Source organism: Tauraco erythrolophus, chromosome Z (genome assembly GCF_009769465.1).
Source record: "Tauraco erythrolophus isolate bTauEry1 chromosome Z, bTauEry1.pri, whole genome shotgun sequence".
Classification (NCBI taxonomy): domain Eukaryota; kingdom Metazoa; phylum Chordata; class Aves; order Musophagiformes; family Musophagidae; genus Tauraco; species Tauraco erythrolophus.
Genome location: NC_141496.1, coordinates 69,435,134 through 69,457,327, shown reverse-complemented (window position 1 = coordinate 69,457,327; position 22,194 = coordinate 69,435,134). Strand labels below are relative to the sequence as shown.

The window sequence follows — 22,194 nt, the reverse complement described above, 5'->3', positions numbered from 1 at the left end:
AGCAAGCTGGTTATTTGTTGTAAGAAAAATTTGATTCATAATGCATTAAGATGTGTACAAAGTGAATTTTTCTAGCAATTTAAGCTGTGCACTTGTCTGCTTCCTTAACTGCAGTGTATTAAAATAAAGTTCATCTCAGCCATTCTTCATAGTTTTAAGTCAAGCCTCTGTGAACAACTGTGTATTCTGAAGTTGCATTTTATTTAATTCTTCCTGCTTTTTCAGGCTCTTTGCAAATGACACTGTTAATCCTAATTTATCTAATTTCACTTGTTTTAAGCAATTTAAATTTAAAAAGATCTTTCTGCTATTTCAAAATGGTAACGCTCTCCGACAAAATGTACACATTAAATTTCACAGAATTTTAGGCTAGAAGCAGACAAGTTAAATTTCCGTATACTACAGGCTGTTAGACTCAGGTTAGCTCTAATAAAACATTGTAGGGTGCAGGACATTGTTTTGTGATAACAGGACAGAAGAGACTAAAGCTTTCCTCAAGTGTCCTTGAGTTACAGAGCACTGTTATACAAGAGGTGTTAGAAGAATTCTATGTAGCAAGTGAGGTAACTTCTTCCTCTCCCCCTATCTCAAATTCTCTGACAGCAAGGAGGAAAAAAGAGCAATGATACTAAGTATATGTTGCATTATGTGGGCCTGTTAAGCTTAAATTTTGAATAGAGTTTTAGGGAAGAGTAGATCAAAATGAGGACACGTACTGAAGGAAGAAAAACAAAGAAAACTTGATAAGCCTGTATAATGCAAAAGAAAAGTGCTTTGTTGCTTTCTAGGATAACCAGAAGATCTGTCATAATGATGAGAGCACTTTCATACCATGTGCAGCACAAAGCATGAAGCTTCTGGAAGAGGAGATTTTTAAATATTGTAGATACAATAACAGGTGTAATATTTTCCAGTTGTATTTAACTACTATTTTCAGTATTATTTGAGGCGAATAGGAAATCTTCTGTGAGGTGATTTACCCCAAACTAAGATAGACATATTAAATAGGTAATATGCCTATGTCACTTTATTGACTGTGTAAAAAAAAAAAATAAATAAGGTAATTGAAATCAGATGAGATGAAATGCCTCATAGATCTCTAAATCCAGCAGGGAGGAATAATTTCCTAGATATTTTGTTTAAGAAAAAGCTTCATCATACCAGAAAGTGAATCCACTTTTGTGGTTTAACTTGTGAATGAAAAACAGTTTCTCTGTGTCAAATCAAAGAGCAAAAAGGCAAACCCCTTGTGTTACTTAGGGACATCAGTAATCAAATGTAATAAAATGTTAAACAGAAGAGTTTGCAGCCAGAGCAAGCTAATAGATGACTAATTGGCTTTAATATAAAGCTATGAATTAAAAGGCATTTTAATCTTTAACTGAATATTAAAAGTCAGTTTCTTCTTACACAGGAATATGGTATTTCCAAGGCTGAGAAACTAGAGATTGCCAAAGGTTACTGCACTCCCCTAGTTAGAAAAATCCGTTCTGACCTTCAGAGAACTCAAGATGATGATACTGTAAATAAGCTTCACCCTCTGTAAGTCGTCTACTTTTTTACATGGTTGCATTAGTTTCTGTAAGACTTAATGAAGATATTCCATAGCTTTCATATTTGAAATGTCTTACTAACTCACAGTAACTTAAAAAGTCTGATTTATTTAGCTGTTGACAGCTATTTCTAAAATGGAGACATTATCTCATTAGTAAGACTTTTTTTTCTTTCAAGTTACTCCCGGGGTGTTATGTCCCCTGAACGCCATGTTCGTACGCGGCTGTACTTCACCAGTGAGAGTCATGTCCACTCCCTGTTATCCACCCTTCGTTATGGTGCCTTATGTGATGTGAGTTGAACTCTTTTTCTGTTAAAGCTATAATATTTTGAGAGGAACCATAAGGACTCAATCTTACTAAAATTGTGTCAATCGAAAGCTTAATTTCTTAATTTATCAAACTTCTTCAGACATTTCATTTGCTGTTATAAATGCAGGGACATATTTCAAATTCCTGGTGTACACATTGATGGAAATCAGCATGCCCTTTAAAGTAATGCTGAGTTCCATTAATGTGTTCAGCTGTATATGTTATGGTCTCAAAGAGATTTGAAAAGGTCAGATAATCAATTTTTTTCTCTTATGTTGTCACTTAAAATTTCTTCCAACTCTTCTTCCTTCAAGCTATCATTCAGGGTACTCTTGAATCCACTTTTGGACTGGCTTATAATTTTTGACCATTGGCATGTTGTCAAGACCTCCCTACCTGACTTCAAGAACACTCATGTAGTGCAAAGTTTCTCCTGTTCAGTGGATTGTCTTACTTTCCTTTACTGTCGTACGTTACTTTGAAGGTGGTGCATTATTCTCCATCTGATTGGTTTTGAAACCAAGGACTGAAAAAGAGAAGGTCTCCAGATTCAGAAGTGACCTAACTGAGCTCTTGAAGAGCATAAATGCAGCACCACAAAGTTTACACAGCTGCTTCTAAGATAGAGCTTGATTAATATAGTAACTTTTGAAATGGTTGTATTGACATAGTTGCTTCTGGTAATGGATGACTAAACTCACTGATGGCAAAAGCATTTTTAGTCGTAGACATCTGTGGCATATGCTACAGCAGATATATTCCTAGTTTTAGGCTGATAAACTTGTAAGTTTCCTTTAAGGTGGATTACTAATTTATTTTTTTTCTAGAGCATGAAAAAAGGTGAATATTGATTTTAAATAGTTTAGGATATGATGGTTATGTATATATGATGATTTACTGTATATACTAGAAGCCTTCATTTACTCTGCCTGTTTGACTGGTAGAGCGTTATCTGGAAATATTTTCCAAAATATACTAGCTGAAATGAGTTTATTGCAACATCAACAATTCCCATCAGGAATGTTTAAAACAGTGCCTCTGTCTACAAGACGTATATCATCATTGGCAAAAGAACATGAAAGATAACACTGAAATAAAATATGAAAAGTTCTCATCTCCGCTTTTCATGCAATGAGCAATTTTAAGTCACTTTTTTTTTTCTGGTTGTATCTATTTTTCCCTTAGCTGCGAAAAGCTTCGTACCTTTGCTGTGAATGTAAAATCCATGTAAATGGGGGAAAAATGGAAATCATCAGTCGTTTTAAAGAAAATAGCTAGATTTGTTGATTTTTTTTTTCTCTCCTTCATAGGAATCAAAAGATGAACAATGGAAACGAGCTATGGATTATTTAAATGTTGTCAATGAACTCAATTACATGACACAGATTGTTATCATGCTTTATGAGGACCCTAACAAGGTATTTAAAATAGATAAATACCTTCAGAAACGAGTAGTGCTAAGCTATGTATTAAAGTGTAAACCTATTCAATCATTTTTCTTCAGGAACTTTCTTCAGAGGAACGTTTTCATGTAGAGCTGCACTTTAGTCCAGGAGCCAAAGGCTGTGAGGAAGATAAAAATTTACCAGCTGGATATGGATACAGACCTGCCTCCAGAGAGGTAATAATTATTTCTTTCTTTAAAGTAAAAGTTAATTTTTCTGGATGTAGACATAGCTAAAACAAACACTGGGAAATTGTTAAGATAAAAAATACAAATCTGATTTTTACTTTGGTAGAAAAATATCTAGTAAAATATAGACAAACGTAATATATTACTCCATTTTGAACGGACACAGATAATTTGGACTTTCTACAGCTTTGCCAGAATTTTTGCTAGAAAGACAAAATACTCATTGTAAGAAAAGTGGTATCAACATCAGTGTCACATCAATGATATTTTGGCAACTGAAAGAAATATTTAAGAAAGTAAGATAGTTTGGCATGTTTATGAATACAGATTGTTGAGGAAGGATTGATATTTTCTAAGGTATTTTCTATTTTCTAAGGTCTGTGGAGTTACCACATGCTTTTTGAGAAATTAATGAAAGCAAAGCTTGGCTGGAATTCTTCTATTGACTTGGGCCAGGATTGTATTACTATTTCAACAAAAAATTGGGAGTAAGATATGTTTGGCTGAGCAATGTGGTTTATTAGGACCACACTGTCATATGCAGTGGCTGGTTAGGAGCAAACATACATAGATTATTAGAATCTAGAGTAATCTAGAGTAATTAGAGTGATATGTGATTTACATGTTGAATTTTTAAAATTGGCTTTCTTTATGTTTACACAGAAGGTTTATTTAACAGCCACTTCTGTCTACATGTTGCAAGGTGTGCAGCTAAATTGAAAATGAATTATGTATTGTTTGTAGAATGAAGGCTCGAAGAAAACCTCTCATAGAAATGATAGTGATGAGGAGGCACATGCTTCTAAAAGAGATGAAACAGATCGGTCAGTAGTGATGTTCAAGCCAATGGTATCAGACCCAATTCACATACACAGAAAGTCACCCCTTCCAAGATCCAGGAAGATTGGTTCTGTTGAAGTAAGTGTTTATGTTCCAGATAATGTCTTTCACAGAAATTAACTTTTGCTTATTTTTTAACAAAACAAATACAAATGTAATTCTGCTTCTGATTACGCAGAACCAGTAGGATGTTATGTCTCAAAAAAATATGCTCTTATTCTGTAGGGAATCCTCCATGACAGTAATTTGTCTCAAGGATTTTTTTTTTTTTAATTAATTATTATTTTGTGATAAGACTTAGTTCCTTTTTCTTTTTAAGCCATTTTAGAAAAGCTAATATTTGAAAATGGCGACTTTTGCAGTCTAAACCTACATCTTGAAACTAACATACATTGCTTTTGTATTCATCCTTACAAGACAGCTGCTACTGGGAATTAAGCAAACCTTCAGGGTGATCATGCTGAGAGGGAACGGAGGGATTGGGGGTGGTAGGGGAGGTACGGGAGGTGAGAGACATGTCTTCTGCTGTATTTGCTTTCATGTGGGGTGAAGGTGACTCCTCTTGTCAAGCATTTGAAGGTAAGAGAATAAACTGAAAGTTGTTTTTTTTTAGTGGGTGGGGTTTGTGTTTTATGAATTCCTTAAATAACGTCTTGAACAGTCTAGTCTCCTGTCTTGAAGGCCATGACATCTAGCTGTGCTTCATGGATACAGCTTTAATGTCACAGAGGTGGGCGAATGCACAGCAGTATCGCTGATACCATTTGTACACTTGAGCAGCAAAGCTTCAGATGGTGCATAGTAGCACTTCTGTGACATTAATGCTAGAAGCAGACTAACAGCTTCTTATTGCCTCATCTTCAGTTGCTTAAAACCATCAGAAATGAAGATCCACACCAAAAGCTTTTCTTTCCATGTTTGTGTTGGGAATGGGCTGTTTGATTGCAATGAAAGTGTTAGATTTGCAAGTAACTTGGTTATTGGTAGTGTGGAGAGAAGATGATGCATGGTTCCCTTCTATAAGGATATCTGTATAACTTCACATGACTTCCATAAATTAACAGAGATAATAAATGTGAATGTCTTACATTTTCTGTTTCCAAGTTTTATCATAAATGCTCACAACATCAGTATTTTGAATTTTTAAAAGCTGTTTTCACTATGATCATGCAAACTCCCCTCCTATTTCTGAGTTCACATACACACAACTCAGTAGGCTATTACTTCAAACTTTTAACCATTTTCATTTTAATAAATTATGTAGAAGTTACTTTCAAAAGGTATCAATAACACAAATTCCTAGATTTTGACCATGCGGATAATATATGTTCAGACGGAATGTGTTTCAGTATTCAGTGCTTGTTTATTTGCTGGAAGAAAATAGCCAATTTAAAGAAAACACACACTATGAAACTTTTTTGAAGAAGTAAAATTGGAAGTTTCATCTGCCTACTGAAATCTGCAAAACCAGTATTCAAAATATTTAAACCAAGTGGTATTTTCAAGTGTTTAAAGAAAGTCATTGCAACTTAAACTGCAACTGCCTTGAACCTTTTTTTTTTCTCCCTCTCCACTATAAAGGAGTTCTCTCTTCACCTATGTCCATTAAGTTGAAAGGACACTGTCAGGTGTGAGATTATATGGAAGTTTTAATCTGGGCTATAGTCAGCAATATTTACAGAAGGATTGCAACTGTGATTGAGTCATGGAAATAAAAATAAAAATAAAAATAAAAATAAAAATAAAAATAAAAGAGTTCTAACAGTAAAATAAGACAGTAAGGCTCATCAGCATTGGAAATTAAGTTCTGTATTGCTAAAAATATAGATGGCTAATGATATATAATGACATAGGGCTTGGAGGACTCAGCCTGACACTGTCCTCCCTTAAGTCTTAATAGATGTCCAGCATCAGATAAATTTTAGGGCTTTTTTAAGGCTGGAAAACTGTTGCCAGTCAGGTTGGTGCTATGACCAGTGAGTCAGCTGTGAAGTCTGAAAGGCAATTCTAAAGATGAGAATCTTTTAGATAGGGATATAGGCTAGAAATGAAAACTATTAAGTAATAAATAGGAAAGTTTATTATACTTAGAGGGGGAAAACTATTAAACAGTATGTCAAGGATAACAGATGTTCTGTTTCCAACATGTGGGAAATTCTTAAAATTGTGAATCAATTACTTTTCTCTCATACCTAATAATTAGTCTACCAGAAATTTATTTTAAATATTGTATTAAAAGATATAATTGGATTAAAATATGTAAGTGGAACTGATAACTTCCTGATATTGTAATATTACTCTTCCCGATTCGCTGTTTAATAGTTTTCAAAGAAGTATATAAAAGGGTGCAAGCAGATTGAGTTTTTTTCTTTTCTGTTCATTTGGCTCTGTTGAATCTAACTTTGCATGCTTTGCTGTTTTTTGCCCCCTTTCTCACTTCCAGGAAGAGAGCCCCCTGAGTGTGTCTAGCCCAGAGTGTATTGGTACCTGGCTGCATTACACCAGTGGTGTGGGTACTGGGCGTCGAAGACGCAGATCAGGGGAACAAATCACTTCTTCCCCTGTCTCCCCTAAATCATTGGCTTTCACATCCAGTATTTTTGGCTCATGGCAACAGGTTTTTAAACTTTACTTCATTAAACATTATTATGCATTCCAAGCAACAACCGACTGTCTTTAAGGACATCTAATCCCTTGTTATGGATTACGTTTGAAGCAAATAAATACTTCTGCTTCTTAGAATTGCTTCCCGAGAATGTTTGGGGGAAAAATAGCAAGTGCATGTTTTTCTACTGAATGTGTTACACATTTTCCTAAAAAATTTGGTTTCTTTATAGGAATTGCAATTTACCACAGTAAAAAAGACTTAGTCTACTGCCTAATGAAACGGATTTCTGCATTGGTTTAGTTGTCCTTTAAGACTTTAAAAACAACATCGCTTAATTTGGTGGTAGGTAAATTGGAAAACTTTTTTTAATAATTGCAACCAATACCATTTAAAATAATTAATTTGGTACTTCATATTGCTATTCAAAACTTGTTTTGCATATATCATATTTTCAGTGGCCTGGTATTAACTATTGCAGGGAACAAACTCTAGCACTAATAATTCTCGCCTTCTGTATCCGGAGGTATCTGAAACTCCCAACACAGTACATCATCCATTGACTTGTACAATATTTTGAAGACTTCTCTAAATATTTGGGGGAAGGGGGAGGGGGGAGAGGCAGGAAAAACAGAAACAATAAGTTTTTTTGAAGTACCAGTAAAGATCTAAAGATTGTTTAGTATGTCAAGATATTGTTTACATGTATAACAATGGATGGTGTTCTGTTAACCATATCCTTTTTCTTTGAAAATTTTCATGATTTCTTTTTATTGTGGAAAGTTCTAAAACTATTTACATAGGAAAAGTTTGTGTCAGTAAAGGCTGTGAGCATCTGAAGATTACAGTGATTGAGCCCGTGCATGGATCAGTGATTGTATGGTGTCCTCAATAGTTTGTCTGTCTTTCCTTCCCTCCCCTCCTTTCTTCAATACAGGCGCAGTTTAGGAGAGTGCATTTGGTAAAATGAAATAAAATGTCTGTTCTCATATCTGTCTTGGTCTGTGGTATTTTTCATTCTGAATGCTTGCTTTGCACCACTTCATTGCAAGGAACTCATATGTGAAATGGACTCCCTTCAGAAGGGGATATTGCATGATCTTTCATGTTTCCTTTACATATTTTTACTAACACTTATCATACAGCTTATTAACACTTGTCTGTCTGAAACAGGCTGCTGTATCAAGTTAAATGGACGTTTCATGCTGCTGTTCTACTTTCCCTTATTTTTCTGTTTTTTATATCCAGGTCCTATCAGAAAGCAACAGTAACGTAAGAACACCGAGAACTATTCTGGAACAAAAGCAGAGTGGTCTAGGTACGTGCCAATGATTGAAATTTTGTTTGATGTTAGCAGCTTTTCATCTGCCCATTGTTCAGCACAGTCGTACCTTGTTTGAATGGTTTTTATGTTAATGGGACCTAGTAGTACTTTTTATCAGTAATATATGCTGAGTGTCTGCCTATGACTGGACAATTTTTCTGCAGCAAAAGTTTTTAAATAAATTATAACTGAAAAGAGCAAATTATTCAAGACTGTTCACACTACTGACTCTGTACTGCTTGCAACAGGTACACAGGATTATTTTTAACACAAAGTAGATTTTTAAGATAATGTAGTTCATGACTGAATTTTGGGGTTTTGCAAGAATCTTTTGGATTGAAACGGCCTGCACTGGAAGCTGTTAAAACACGTTTCTTGAAAATTAACGTTTCCTACTGTGGGCAGTTGATGGCATTGAAGGTGTTTTACTGAGGGGAGGGGGATGGGGAACAAACCTTAAGTTTCTTGATAATATCGGGGGTTTTACACACATTGTCTCTCCTAAAATCTATTTCTTTCTTTCAGCATTAGAATGAATCATGCTATAGTTCAATGAGTTGTTTCAAATTCTTTTAATTCAAGTATTGCTTTTCTGTTGCTTCTTTGAAACAGGCATACATATGACTGATAAGCAAAAGTATGAAATCTTGCACTACTGTTAATCAATATTGCATTTTTTTCTGTGTGTCTTTTTGTGGGAAAAATGAAGTGTAGAAAATGCATAAGCTATATGCATAAACTTAGAAGTACCTTTTTCTTTCTTTGTAAAGATCTGTATTTTTCATATGTCTAATCTTTCTGTGATACTTTTCTCCCTGTTATATTTTTCCCTTAGTAAAATGCATACATCAGGTGCTCTTGTTTATCGAAGTCATGTTTTTTATTATGTGCTTGCTAAAGTTAAACAACTTTTCTTTTGCCAATGTGTGACACAATATGGCTTGTGGAAGTTGATGTATTTCTGTGCTTAGATTAAGGTATTACATTTGGTGTGAAAGGCTTTTCCCACAGACCAGGCACCAATTTATTTTGGCTGTGATTGGTCACATGTGCTAGTAATGTTTCCCCTCACTGGATCGTTAGAAGTAATGAAAGGAAGTATCACTGGATAGGTAGTTGGTTTTCAAAAAAAATCTACTGCTACTTATCTAAAATGCAAAACATAAGTTCTGAGTGAAAAACCACATCTACTTTCAACTAGTAGTAAAGGAAAAAACTTGCAACTTTTTTTTCCATTTTGTTGACTGTTGTACATAAATTTCATTTATGGTTGATGTTTATAAAAGTTATTTTTATGTTCCTGTCTGTGGTTTTCTGTGATTTGTTAAAACTTCCATCCTCGTGGCAGGAATGCATGAGTTGTAACAAAAGTACTCTCACTTGCATGGAGATGTACAAAAGTCTTCTTAGGAAAGGAAGTGAAGCTAAGGTTGATGGAACTTTTTTTAGGTATTTTCAGTTTGTAACATTGTCAATGATGGTAGCTGAAATACAAATAGAGTATTTCCAATTTGATTAATGTTTTGTTGGGGTTAGAAGGAAAATACTTCCATCTTAAGTCTGTGGAAACGCATGAGTACTTCATTGCAGCCTGTCATCTCAAAGGTTGATTTGGATGAAAGCAATGAGCAGTACTTTTCGGGTTTATATTTGTTTCAGAACTGCAGGTTTTAAAACACATAACTTTCACATCATCATCATCTTGGTTTGGTTTTGTTGTTTTGGTTATGTTTACGTTGATGCTAACTGGTAACTTTTCTTTACCAAAAGTGAAAACAGGACAAGAACTCACTTTGTTAAAGCCAGTCCTTTCTTTGCACATGTAGCAGAGGGTGCTGTGTCATGAGTAGAAGCACAATAAACTATGATAGTTTCAGCCTACAAGTACCAGTCTGACATTACAAGCATATTGTGAACCTGTCCAAGGCACTGCCAAAAGCTGCCTTTTGTGTGGTAAGAGCCATATGCTTGCATGTTGCATGCATCCCCAATGTGAATGGACGAACACCTGGTTGTTGTATGTATTTTCTCTAACTCCCATCAGGGTCTCACTGTGCGGGCCTGTTTAGCACCTCAGTGCTCGGGGGTTCTTCAAGTGCACCTAACCTACAGGATTATGCTCGTACTCATCGTAAAAAGCTGACTTCTTCTGGCTTCATAGATGGTATGTGCACACTCTCGCACATGCACGCACAAACCCATGTGCCACGTTAAACTTCTAAAGATAAATCCTGGGTTACTGATTTTAATGGAATCCTAGAATCCTTTGCCTAGTATTAATTGTATGAGTTTCTATTGCTTCTTTATTGCCCATAGCTTGCTTATGTTTAACTCAACAGCATTGTTAATTCTTGTTTCTGTCTTGAACACTAGCTAACAGACTTGTAATATGTGCCAAGAGATTTCAGCAAATACATTTTTTAAGTAAACCAAAATTTTGGGTTTGAAATTCTTTTCTCATTTTAAACTTCAGGTTTTGTCATTACTTATTAATCTTGAAATTAATTACTTGGAGAATATACAAGGAATGAAAGAAATTATAAACTAATAACTTAAATACTGATGGTGAAAATTTTAGGATTCCTGACCTTTTTTCAGTGGGGTGTGGATTACAAAGGAGCAGGAGATTTTCAGTTTTGGATAATCTGGGGTAGAGAAGAGACTGTCTCACTAGATTTCAGAATGTAAAGATGCCAAAGCACACCTTTATAACTCTGAGGTGAAACAGTATTCATGCTGTTTTTTCCCCCAATTCACTACTAAGTGTTCAACTCTAACCTGATATAACCTTGTATGCGAGAATCACCAGCTCATTCTGCTTGTTTTCATACACTTCATTACACATCTTGTAGTTACCAACAATCCAAATTTTCTTCTTTTTAACTTCTATTTAGATTTTAGCCCTTTTCCTTGGTCCCTTCTGCATGCCACTCAGTTCTAATACCTTCTCATCTTTTCTTTTTTTCTTCTTCTTTTCCTTTTTTAAAATGTCCCTCTTTTGGTAGCTGTTACAAATTTCAGGTACCTGTTTTTCTCTTTCTCAGACACCACACGCGGTTCTGCTGTTAAAAGGTTTTCTATCTCATTTGCTCGACACCCAACCAATGGTACGTTTTGCTTTTATTTTAAAAACAAAAACGAAAACAAAAGGTTCCTTGCTTCATCCCTTTTATTTTTGTTTCAAATATGGGGTGTACAGTATCATCCAGCCGTCTGTCGTTCCTAACTTCAAGCACAATTCCAAATATATTTGTAATCATTAGATACCCTAAATCCCTTCTTGACACTCATTAATATAAATACAACATCGAAATTCATTCCTTAGGAAAATTCTTCAAAAAATAGAAGTGCTACTGTTAATCGCGATCTCTGTAATAAATTATTCTCCCCGATTTCTTGTGTGATCAGACTGTATGATACAAGATAAAAATGGAATTAAATCTGATCTTTATTGAGAATATACTTCTTGATAGCTGCTGCTTCTTCATCTTTCTCCTAATGAGCTGTTTCCCTGAGCCTCCTTATTCTAAAATAAATCGCTGAATTGACAACCGAAGTTTATGACTATCTTCTTGAAGTGATGCTAAATTAAAAAACTAAAGCAGAAGCTTTGGTTCCATTCCGTCTAAATTGCTACATTTATCATCAGACAAAAATTTATTTTACCTTATCATACTTCTCTGCTCATCAGATGTGCAAATTACTTAAATATTGCACTAAAAATCACAAGAGAACTGCCTGTTGCTTACATTGACCTCTTGAGCTTCAAGAGTGAGAGTTAGATTATCTTCAGTTTATCATAGTGACAAAAAAAGTCTGGTTTAACACACAGTCTTTCTCTTCCTCAGCAAAATATTTCATGCCTACCTTTCTACATGATTAAATAGGTCCAAAATGTATACTGTCCATGAAAACCAGACTGTCTTCAGCATCTACTGGATCTTAATGTAGCTTTTCCAGATTTCTTAATTGCGTTTTTAAAATGTGCATGACTGCTGACTGAGTACAGTGATGTTGATGTTACTGACTGCAGTGGAAATCATCAGCATTTTCGTGTTAGATTCAAAATGTATTTGCTCAGAAACAAGATTAAAAAAAAAAAAGAGTTTTTGTTTGGCCTTGCTGAGAAGCAAAGTAGTCCTTATTATATTCATTTGGAATCCACAGTGACTTCCTGCACTGAAGTGCTTCTTGAAGGGAAACTGCTATAGTAAGGCTCAATTAATACCATTATGACTGTGTTTGATCTAAAAGGCCAATTCTAGTGTCCTATTTCAAATAGGAAAGTTAGGAGTCCATTTTTTATCTTTAAACTCAAATAATATTTCAAAAACATACAAGGTCAGAAAGTAAGAACTGCACTTGAGTATAAGTGTCTAATAATATGATTACTTTCTATTCCATTTTGCACTTTTTTTTTGTGACTCCATTCTAAATTGCTTTTAATGAATGCATTGATTGTTCTGATTCATTTAATACAGCAGTTTTACTACACATCTTTTACAAGATTAATGCATGCTGTATGAGCTCTTATGAAACCTAAGTATATTTCCAAGGGTTCTCTACTAACATAAGAACATATTGATGTTGTTTTGTCTGTCCTCCAGACTATCATTTTGATTCTCCTTGTCCCTTTCACTCTGTTTTTTTTCTTATTTTTATGTTGTTATCACACCCTCTTAACTCATTTCAGAGTACCCCCCCCCATCTTTAGTTCAAGGAACATGGTGAAACAAGTATCTTCTGACAGTGCTTTACCTTATGTTCTGGGCCTCTGTGCAGAACACCCACACCTCTTTAGGTGCTGGTCCATTTCCTCTGTGGAATTTCTAGGCTCCAGTGGTATGTCTCTATAGTTTTTAAATGTAAGACACCAGGGTGGCTTTTTGAGATGCTGCGTTAACCCTTTCATTGTCTTGCCTTTTGATGGGGACAGTGCCTTAAGAACAAATACAGCCAAAGGCTGTTAGTTTACAGAAAATTGCTTCTTTAAAGGGATACTGTCAGGCCTCTTCATCATTAAAATTCAAATTTATTTCTCATAACGTCATGAAATATCATAAAAAAATCAAATAAAACACTGCAGATAGATTTTCAGGGTATTTTTAAGTCATATCCCTTAGATGCAAAGATACTACAACAACATGCTGGGATATGGTGATCTGATAGCAGAATTGTTAAAAGTGAACAAAAACCTATGGAGGGGAAATTCTTGAAAGAAGAAAACTTTTTTTCTTTTCTTTTTTTTTAAAGGTGTGGGTGTATTTTGAAATTCCTTTCTGGTTTTCTGTAACACTGCTCTATAACAGTAATAGCTATTAAAACCCTGACATTGTCCCACTACATTCTTTGCAAAATTAAAAAATAAATTCTCATTCAAGTGATAGTGACTTTTTTGTCAGGATAAAGAAAGAAATCTTATATTTTACTGTAATGCAAAGAAAGGGTTTGCGCTTTGCATGCATGCATAGTTATTTAAGATATTAATATGTATGCCAGACATCTTAGTGCTTATACTGAAACTTAGCTACTGCCTTTATAGGAAAAGAGAAATTAAGTATGTGGTGGTGTTTGTTTTGTACATGAAAACCAAGTTTCCACGAAACGCAACGTTTTATTTGTAATGCAAGTGAAGCTGACAGAAGTACTCTTCAGTTGATTGTATAATTGAAGCAACTGACCCTCAGATTTGAGTATGGCCAAGGTGGATCCAAATATAAATACAGACATTTGAGGGTTGAAATTTTATTGGGTGACTTCTCTATGCAAAGCACTAAATGGGGAGTGAATGGGGAACACTGGATGTCACAGGAATATTGATGCTTATTATTTTAGGGGAGGGAACAGTTCACAGTCATAATGCTGTCTCTAATAAATGTACCTTGAACTGAAATTCTAAACATTATTTCATTCACTATTGTTCCTTCATTTTAATATCGCAAAAGAAATGTAGCAACTGTAAATTTACAGTAATTAATTACAAAGTTGCAATGTTACAGCTGTATGTTGAAAACACTAATGGACATATTTTTCTCTTCTGAAATGCAATTGGATTAAGAGCTGTTCATGAGTTATCAAACTTGCATCACTTTAGAGAACTGCAATTTTTTTTCTGCCAAGATGTTTAAATGCTTATTAAGTATGTTAGTAATATGGATATGCATGGTTGGTGTATGATCAATACTAATGTAGAAAAGCAAAGTCTAGTCAATGTTTAGATTTTGGGTTGCTATACTTACCTGTTCTAATATGTGAAACTTCTAGTCTTTTAATTACTGTTTTTAAATGCATAAAGGTAGGTGTAAATCTGTCTTACAAAGTTAAAACGTGTAACCTCAAGATACAAAAGTCCTAACAGTGGTTTTTCTTTGATATTTAAGGCAACAGTTTGTTTTCACAGAATACTGAAGATGATAGAACATGAATTCTGCAGATTTATTTCTTGGAAGCTGTAGCATTTTTAGCTCTTGTCTGTTAACAGCCAACAACATAGCTATCCTGTTTTATTTGCATAAATGAGTTACTTATTTATTGTTGTGTCAGGTATAGCGTGAGTAGGAGAAATACTACCATTTCCTGACTAATATTTTTAGTGATTTACTAAGTCTGTCTTAGAGGAAAGTTATTTGGGAGTAGAGCACAGTTGTAATGTTTGAAGACCACTTTTTATGTGTACACGGGATTTGTATCCCATGGTACATTACATGCTACCTTTCAGTTTAGTACACCCTGGCAATTGGCACATCTTGTTCCAAATCCTATAGTATTTAGTGTCCATAATATCAAAAGTACTATGTCTGCATGTGCTGAAATAAGTACTTTTTATCATGCATTAATACTCACCTATGCTTAAATCCTGTCTTATGTTTGGAAATCTCTTCTTTTTAATTATTTTTCTTTCAGGTTTTGAACTGTATTCCATGGTGCCTTCTATCTGCCCTTTGGAAACTCTACACAACTCCTTGTCTCTGAAGCAGGTGGATGAATTTCTTGCCTCTATTGCTGCTCCATCAAGGGAAAATCTACAGGAGACATGTACTGCTTTTAATTTGTAATTATGTTCATTTTAAATTGTTAAATATTGTCTACTTAGCCTTTCTGGTATTTTACAGATAACCAGTAAACTAAGACTACTGCTTTTAAAAAATGAAATATATACATAAACCATAATTTTAAATTTTGCAGTATCCTTTTTTGGTAGGGACACTATCATAATTCATTGAAGTCATGTCTCTCTTGACTGGGATAGTAAATTAAGGATTTAATGAAATTGTAACTGGTTTATTTCCTCACATTAAGAACTTCTCTGTACTGTCCACACTGTTAGCTGAATTACAAGGAATGCTTTTTAGTGATCACGCATGGAGTATTTCCAGCTTTATACTGTACTGGACAGTAACCTCAGCAGAGTAGTATTGCCTTTTACAAGCCTTTTACATCTTAAAACTGCGATTTCCTGTTTCTTACAATATTACTTGAGGTTTCACCTGTGGAGTGCTTTGCAGTTATTTAGTTTTTTAGTAGTTTGTGCTGCATGTTTGATGTTTAAGTGATCTTGAAATGAAATGCGAACTGAGTTCTATCCATGTACATGTCTCTGGGAAGATGACTTCCAATGGTGATTTTATTGCTATGTCTTTGGAAACAGTTCCAGTTAGGTCAGATTTAACACGTATTAGGATGCTTATAATTCATGTGTCAGGTGATTGAAAGTAATTCTTCTTGAGGAAATGTCTAAAGACTCATGCTTTGATCAGAAAATTTGTACTTGCTAGTCCTGATACAAAGGTTACCTAGATATTAGTCTTTTTCCTTTTTTTTCTGTTACAGGATTTCTCTTTTTTTTCTGTTACTTCAATTTTATACAATTTAGATTTTAATCAGTACCTAATTTGATAGGGTAGGTCTCATATATCTGAGAAGGAAGATAAGCAGTTTAAGAAAACTGATGTTACTGAAAAAGAACTCAGGGAGGCTAACAGGTATTCTAAAGTTCTCAGCTATTTAAAATGCTTTGTTACATTGGTTAGGAAGTTTGCGTCTCTTCAAAATCAGTTCAGAATTTAGAGTACACTAAACGAAAAAATATTTTTAAAAAACTGTCGTACTTCTGTGGTGGTCTGGTTGTCACCTTTCTATGAAGGAGTGGTTGGAAACGACCAGATAGAATTGAGGCGATAGATGCTTTGTTCTCCTTCTGCTTAACTAAAACATTTGGAAGTTTTATAAAGAATAATCTATTGTATGCAGTAATCTATGTAATCTAATCACAGGCGTTTTGGACTAAACGGATTCCAGTGCCATCTTCATAACCTGTGAGAAGTAGCACTAATGCTATTGCCAGTCTTTTGGCAAGGCAGCTGTTACTGAAATTTGACTTAGCTGCCTTAGCAGTATGAAGTTATCGTGTGGTTTCTAAGGTAAAAAGATTTTTAGATTTGTCTTTCATGCTTCGAAGTTTTGACACGAGTTAAAAATCAGTAGGTGAGCTGCAGGTTGTTAAACTGTGGCATCTATATTGCTGGATAGATACACAATTCTGTGGCTGCTATTTTGGATGTTTTGCTCAGGTGAGAGTATTTTTATTATTAATGATGTGTATCTTTTTTTTCCCCCATTTAAGCTTCTCCAACTTACATGATTCCACTGTCAGGAAGAAAAATTTCTTTAAATACATATACCCCTGCAAAAATTCAACCAACACCACTTGAAACTTTGCCTGAAAGGATAGCAATAGAGAAAACAACCTTATGTAAGTAACTTCTGTCAGAGGCAGAATGGCTAAGTTCATTACATTATTTCTAACAGTAAGATTCTTTCTTATATCATAGAATGGTTTGGGTTGGAAGAGACCTGAAAATCATCTAGTTCCAACCCCTCTGCAACGAGTGCTCAAAGCTTCATCCAACCTGGCTTTGAACACTTCCAGGGATGGGGCATCCACAACTTCTCTAGGCAACCTGTTCCAGCGCCTCACCACCCTCAATGTAAAAAAATTCTTCCTTATATCTAATCTAAATCTGCCCTCTTTCAGTTTAAAGCCATTGCCCCTTGTCCTATCACTACATGCCCTTGCAAAAAGCCCCTCTCCAGCTTTCCTGTAGGCCCCCTTTAAGTAACGGAAAGATGTTACAAGGTCTACCTGGAGCCTTCTCTTCTCCAGGCTGAACAACTCCAACTCTCTCAGGCTGTCTTCATAGGAGAGGTGCCCCAGCCCTCGGATCATCTTTGTGGCCCTCCTCTGGACCCACTCCAACAGGGTCCTGGCCTTTTTTTGTTGGGAACCCCAGAGCTGAATGCAGTAATCCAGGTGGGGTCTCATGAGAGCAGAGCAGAGGGGCAGAATCACTTCCCTCAACCTGCTGGCCACATTTCTTTGGATGCAGCCCAGGATACGGTTGGCTTTCTGGGCTGCCAGCGCACATTGCCGGCTCATGTTGAGCTTCTCATCGACCAACACCCCCAAATCCTTCTCCTCAGGGCTGCTCTCAATCCATTTTCCGCCCAGCCTGTACTTGTGATTGCCCCAACCCATGTGCAGGACCTTGCACTTGGCCTTGTTGAACTTCATGAGGTTCTCACAGGCCCACCTCTTCAGCCTGTCAAGGTCTCTCTGGATGGCATCCCTTCCCTCTACACTATCAGCTACACCACACAGCTTGGTGTCATCAGCAGACTTGCTGAGGCTGCACTCTATCCCACTGTCCGTGTCTCCAACAAAGATGTTAAACAGTACCAGCTCCAGTATTGACCCCTGAGGAACGCCAGTCATCACTGGTCTCCACTTGGACACTGAGCTATTGACCTCAACTCTGTGTGTGCGACCATCCTGTCAATTCCTCATCCAGCAAGTCGTCCATCCGTTAAATCTATGTCTTGTGTGGGACAGTATCAAGTGCTTTGCACAAGTCAAGTTAGATGACATCAGTTGCTCTTATCTACCAATGCTGTAACCCAGTTGCAGAAGACCACCAAATTTGTCAGCCCCAATTTGCCTTTAATGAAGCCATGTTGGCCTTCACCAATCACCTCCTTTTGTTCCATGTGCTTTAGCATAGTTGACAGGAGGATCTGCTCCATGATCTTGCCAGGCACAGAGGTGAGACTGACTGGCCTGTAGTTCCCTGAGTCTTCCTTTTTTCCTTTATTAAAAATGGGGGCTGTTTTTCCCGTTTTCCAGTCGGTGGGAACTTCACCATACTGCCACGACTTCTGAAATATGATGGATAGTGGCTTAGCAACTTCATCTGCCAGTTCCCTCAGGACCAGCAGATGCATCTCATTGGGTCTCATGGATTTGTGCACCTTCAGGTTCTTTAGATGGTCTCGAACCTGATCTTCTCCTACAGTGGGCGGTTCTTCATTCTCCCAGTCCCTGCTTTTGCCTTCTGTGACTTGGGCAATACAGCTGGAGCACTTGCCAGTGAAGGCTGAGGCAAAAAAGTCAATGAGTACCTCAGACTTCTGCATATCCTGGGTAACCAGGTCTCCCGTTTTCTTCTGGAGAGGGCCCACATTTTCCCTAGTCCTCCTCTTATCACTGATGCACCTATAGAAGCTTAGGGCAGCTATTTCTTAACATTCCCTGTCTATGTAAGTGGGATTGTTTTATGAGTGAGCAAGAACTCAATAGCATTACACAAATAGTTTTAGCAGTAAAACTGTGCTAGTTACTTTCTCTTATCCTGTGAAGTGTTTGAAAGAATTCCTAGGACCTGAAAAATTCATGGGGTTTTGTTTTAAGTATGACAATATTTTCACCTATCTTCAAGTAAGACAAGCAAAGGAAATTTATTTATTTAAATGTCATAATTTCTAAGATGTTTTCTAAACATTTACCATAGAGCTCTCTGACCAGGTTCTGACTAAATGATGATGCATTCAATCATTAATATATTCATTCTGAACTGTTGGCCAGCTACATCTGCTTTTGGATAGTTGTGTTGTTTTGAGGGCCTCTAGAACAAAAGCCCATTGCATTTCTGATCTCATTAGATAGAGTATAGCTCTGTGTGTGTTTCTTGCATTTTTCTTTTGACGGTTTTTAGCATGGGTATTCTTAATTGTAAAACCTAATACTTATTTTTCTTTACCTGTACAGCTACCCCTGGATCTTCTGTTTGCATATCTAATTTTAAGCTATCTCTTCAAGAGGCCTTGCTAGATGTAGAACTTAGTGGTGAAACTCCTTCTGAGAAGAAATGAAGTTGATCAGACAAAACTGGAAGCAAATTCTTAAACAATTCCTTAGTATGCGTTCAACTAAATTACTGAGCTTTCAAAAGCCATCTGTGTCTGCAGTTCATGGTGCGCTTAAGAGTTTTTAGTTTATATATGGTTAAATCATGTGCATGCTACATATTTAGGTCAAATGTCTTTTCTCATTTTCTAAAACATTTCAGGAAACATTTATTTATCAGTTTGATGAACTGCACACCTTTAATGGAAAAGCTGCACATGAACCTTTTCAGTGTGTCTTCAAATATTTACTGTAAACGTTACAAAAAGAAAATACCGATGCAGTGGTATGTGTTACAGTGACTCTGTTGATGTCACTGTAATGAAGGCATTGTCTGTTGTCATTATAAACTTCTATTTTCAGGAGTTTATAATCTCCCTGTGAATTTCTTTTGTGGGCTGAAATGTAACACACATCTTGGCTAGAAACTTTTTTTTTTTAATTTAACTACATTTCCAAAGAGATCTCTTTTGCCTGGTTTTGAAGATAAGCAGATATTTTCTGCATTTGAATTATTTTATATCAAATATGCTGCAATAATTAGGCATGATGGAGTGAGTTCATGTATTTTCACTTTTGACTCTCCTTATCTTTATTCTGTGTTTACATCAGACCTGTAACATGCAAATACACCTTCTCTTTTGTTGTTTAGTATACATGCTTGTATACGGGTACCTGTATATCATCCAGCAGATAAAACTGTATTTTATATGTTTTTATCAAAAACTTTTGTTTACTAAAAAGACAGTTTTATTTGCTTTGCTGTATGTTTCTACAAAAAGGTGATATTAAAAGCAGGTTTTATAAAAAGAGAAATGGTTACAGCTGGTCTGCTAGTAAGTTTATCCTAAAAATTGTAAATATTCCATCTATGCTTTATTATCATCCCTTCAGAGTAGAGAGAGAACTCAGAACTCAGTGCTTACTGTTGCAAAACACTCAGGATTCATCATGACTTGGGAATTTTCATACCTCTTTCCTTCCAATCTAGGTAGTTGGCAACAGCTCTCATTAAAAATAAATACATAAATAAATAAATAAAAGATGTTGTAAGAGCAACGAGAAGCATTAGTAAGTCAGTGGAACTTTGAGTTATTTGGTTATGTGGAGTAATCATCCAGTCTCAGCAGTTCTTGTGATTTTTATCTGTGGCATGAAAAATTATTGAATGATTATAATTATCCCAAATGTATGAAAATATTGTCCACTTTTGTAAGTTCAAGTGGCTGATTATTAATAACTGACTTAATAAACTACAAGTTAGATAATTGCTTTCACATTTAAGTTGCAGAAGATGTAGCTTCCGAGTAATATTTTTAAGTAGGGCTCTTACTTGTCTCCAGAGCCAATGCTTCTATAATTACATTCATTTTGCCACAGGGTCTGTTTTCAGTGTTTACCAGACATGAAATGGCTTCAGCAGACTAATTCTAAAAATGCTGTTAAATACCAAAAATATTAAAGGTTTCACAGCTATATACTTAAAACATTTCATTTTCTGTAGTGTAAATGTGTTATTGACAGTGTTGATCTTGCACACAAATGAATGTAGACTTGTTTACCATTTAAAAAAAAATACTGTTAAAATTCAAGTATGCGTATCATTCCAGTCAACCAAAGCTGTGGCATAACTTTTTTTAATGTGCTCCTAAATAAAAACAAGGTCACTGGTAACTTCTCTGCATTTTGCTTTCTTTTAAGAATATACGTGAAGCACAGTGAGTAGTTGACTCAGTAGAGTCAGTGGAAAAAAATTTACAAATAAGCCATTAATATACAAATAAACCAAAATTGCTTTTGGTGGTGAAGGACATGACTTATAAGAAATGAGAGCTTATCATTTTATACTGAAATCTCTCCTCAGAAAGGTAAATGACAGTCACACATTCTGCAGGTTTTTTTAAGTCGTGTTTTATCGTTTTATGTTTCTTTGTTACAATAAAGACACAAATTTGAGTTCTCTATAATTATTCTAGCAAGTAAATTTTTTAAGAGAAAGCAGATACACTTTCATAGTTCAATTTTGAAGGAATCCATGTAAACAAGCCTAAGGAGGTTTGCATACAAAAAATAATGATCGTAACTGATCAATAGCATCAAAACCAGCGAAGTTCAAAGGAAGCTGGCAGAAGAGATTAACAACAACTTTTAATAGCCATTTCAATGCAATAGACTATTGAAGTGGCATAAAGTAGGGATTTAACACTGTTTTCTGTCATCTAACACAGATGGAAGCATAATATTCCTTTATTGTTCTTATACTTTTTTCTTTTATCAGTTGACAGAAATTATATTGTTGATAGACCCGTAAGTAATTAGATAAAGAAAAATTTGCAAAAACTTCCGAAAAGTCAGTTTTGGAAGAAGTGGTGGAAGAAAAGAAGGGTACTTTATACTAGTTTTTTGTTTCTGTTGTGGTTTAGCCCAGCCGGCAGCTCAGCCACCACTCAGCCGCTCGCCCACTCCTCACCCTCAGAGAAGTGGAGAGGAGAAAAAGGTAATAAAAGGCCTGAGGGTCCAGAAGAGGGAGTTATCACCCACCGACCATGGCACCAGGTAAAATGGTCTCAGTTTGAGGAAAAATCAATTTAATTTGTTAACGGCTCATTCAGAGGATAACAAGAAACAAAGCCAGATCTCAAAAAACACTTTCCCCCCACCCCTCCCTCTTCCCAGCTCTGCTTCCTC

General features: G+C 35.7%; 1 protein-coding gene across 1 annotated transcript in view; it reads left to right on the top strand.

Moving 5' to 3' along the window:
* PPIP5K2 (diphosphoinositol pentakisphosphate kinase 2) overlaps positions 1 to 21,160 on the top strand; it is a 46,076-nt gene extending 24,916 nt beyond the window's left edge. Inside the window, exons 19-30 of the mRNA XM_086629816.1 lie at positions 1,415 to 1,542; positions 1,732 to 1,846; positions 3,176 to 3,283; positions 3,370 to 3,486; positions 4,243 to 4,416; positions 6,782 to 6,955; positions 8,192 to 8,261; positions 10,312 to 10,431; positions 11,312 to 11,374; positions 15,171 to 15,302; positions 16,891 to 17,019; positions 19,369 to 21,160. Of these exons, the coding sequence (XP_086485942.1) occupies positions 1,415 to 1,542; positions 1,732 to 1,846; positions 3,176 to 3,283; positions 3,370 to 3,486; positions 4,243 to 4,416; positions 6,782 to 6,955; positions 8,192 to 8,261; positions 10,312 to 10,431; positions 11,312 to 11,374; positions 15,171 to 15,302; positions 16,891 to 17,019; positions 19,369 to 19,472 (1,434 nt within the window). The 3' untranslated portion in view covers positions 19,473 to 21,160. The remainder of the gene's footprint in view (positions 1 to 1,414; positions 1,543 to 1,731; positions 1,847 to 3,175; positions 3,284 to 3,369; positions 3,487 to 4,242; positions 4,417 to 6,781; positions 6,956 to 8,191; positions 8,262 to 10,311; positions 10,432 to 11,311; positions 11,375 to 15,170; positions 15,303 to 16,890; positions 17,020 to 19,368) is intronic.
* Positions 21,161 to 22,194: the final 1,034 nt, after the last annotated feature.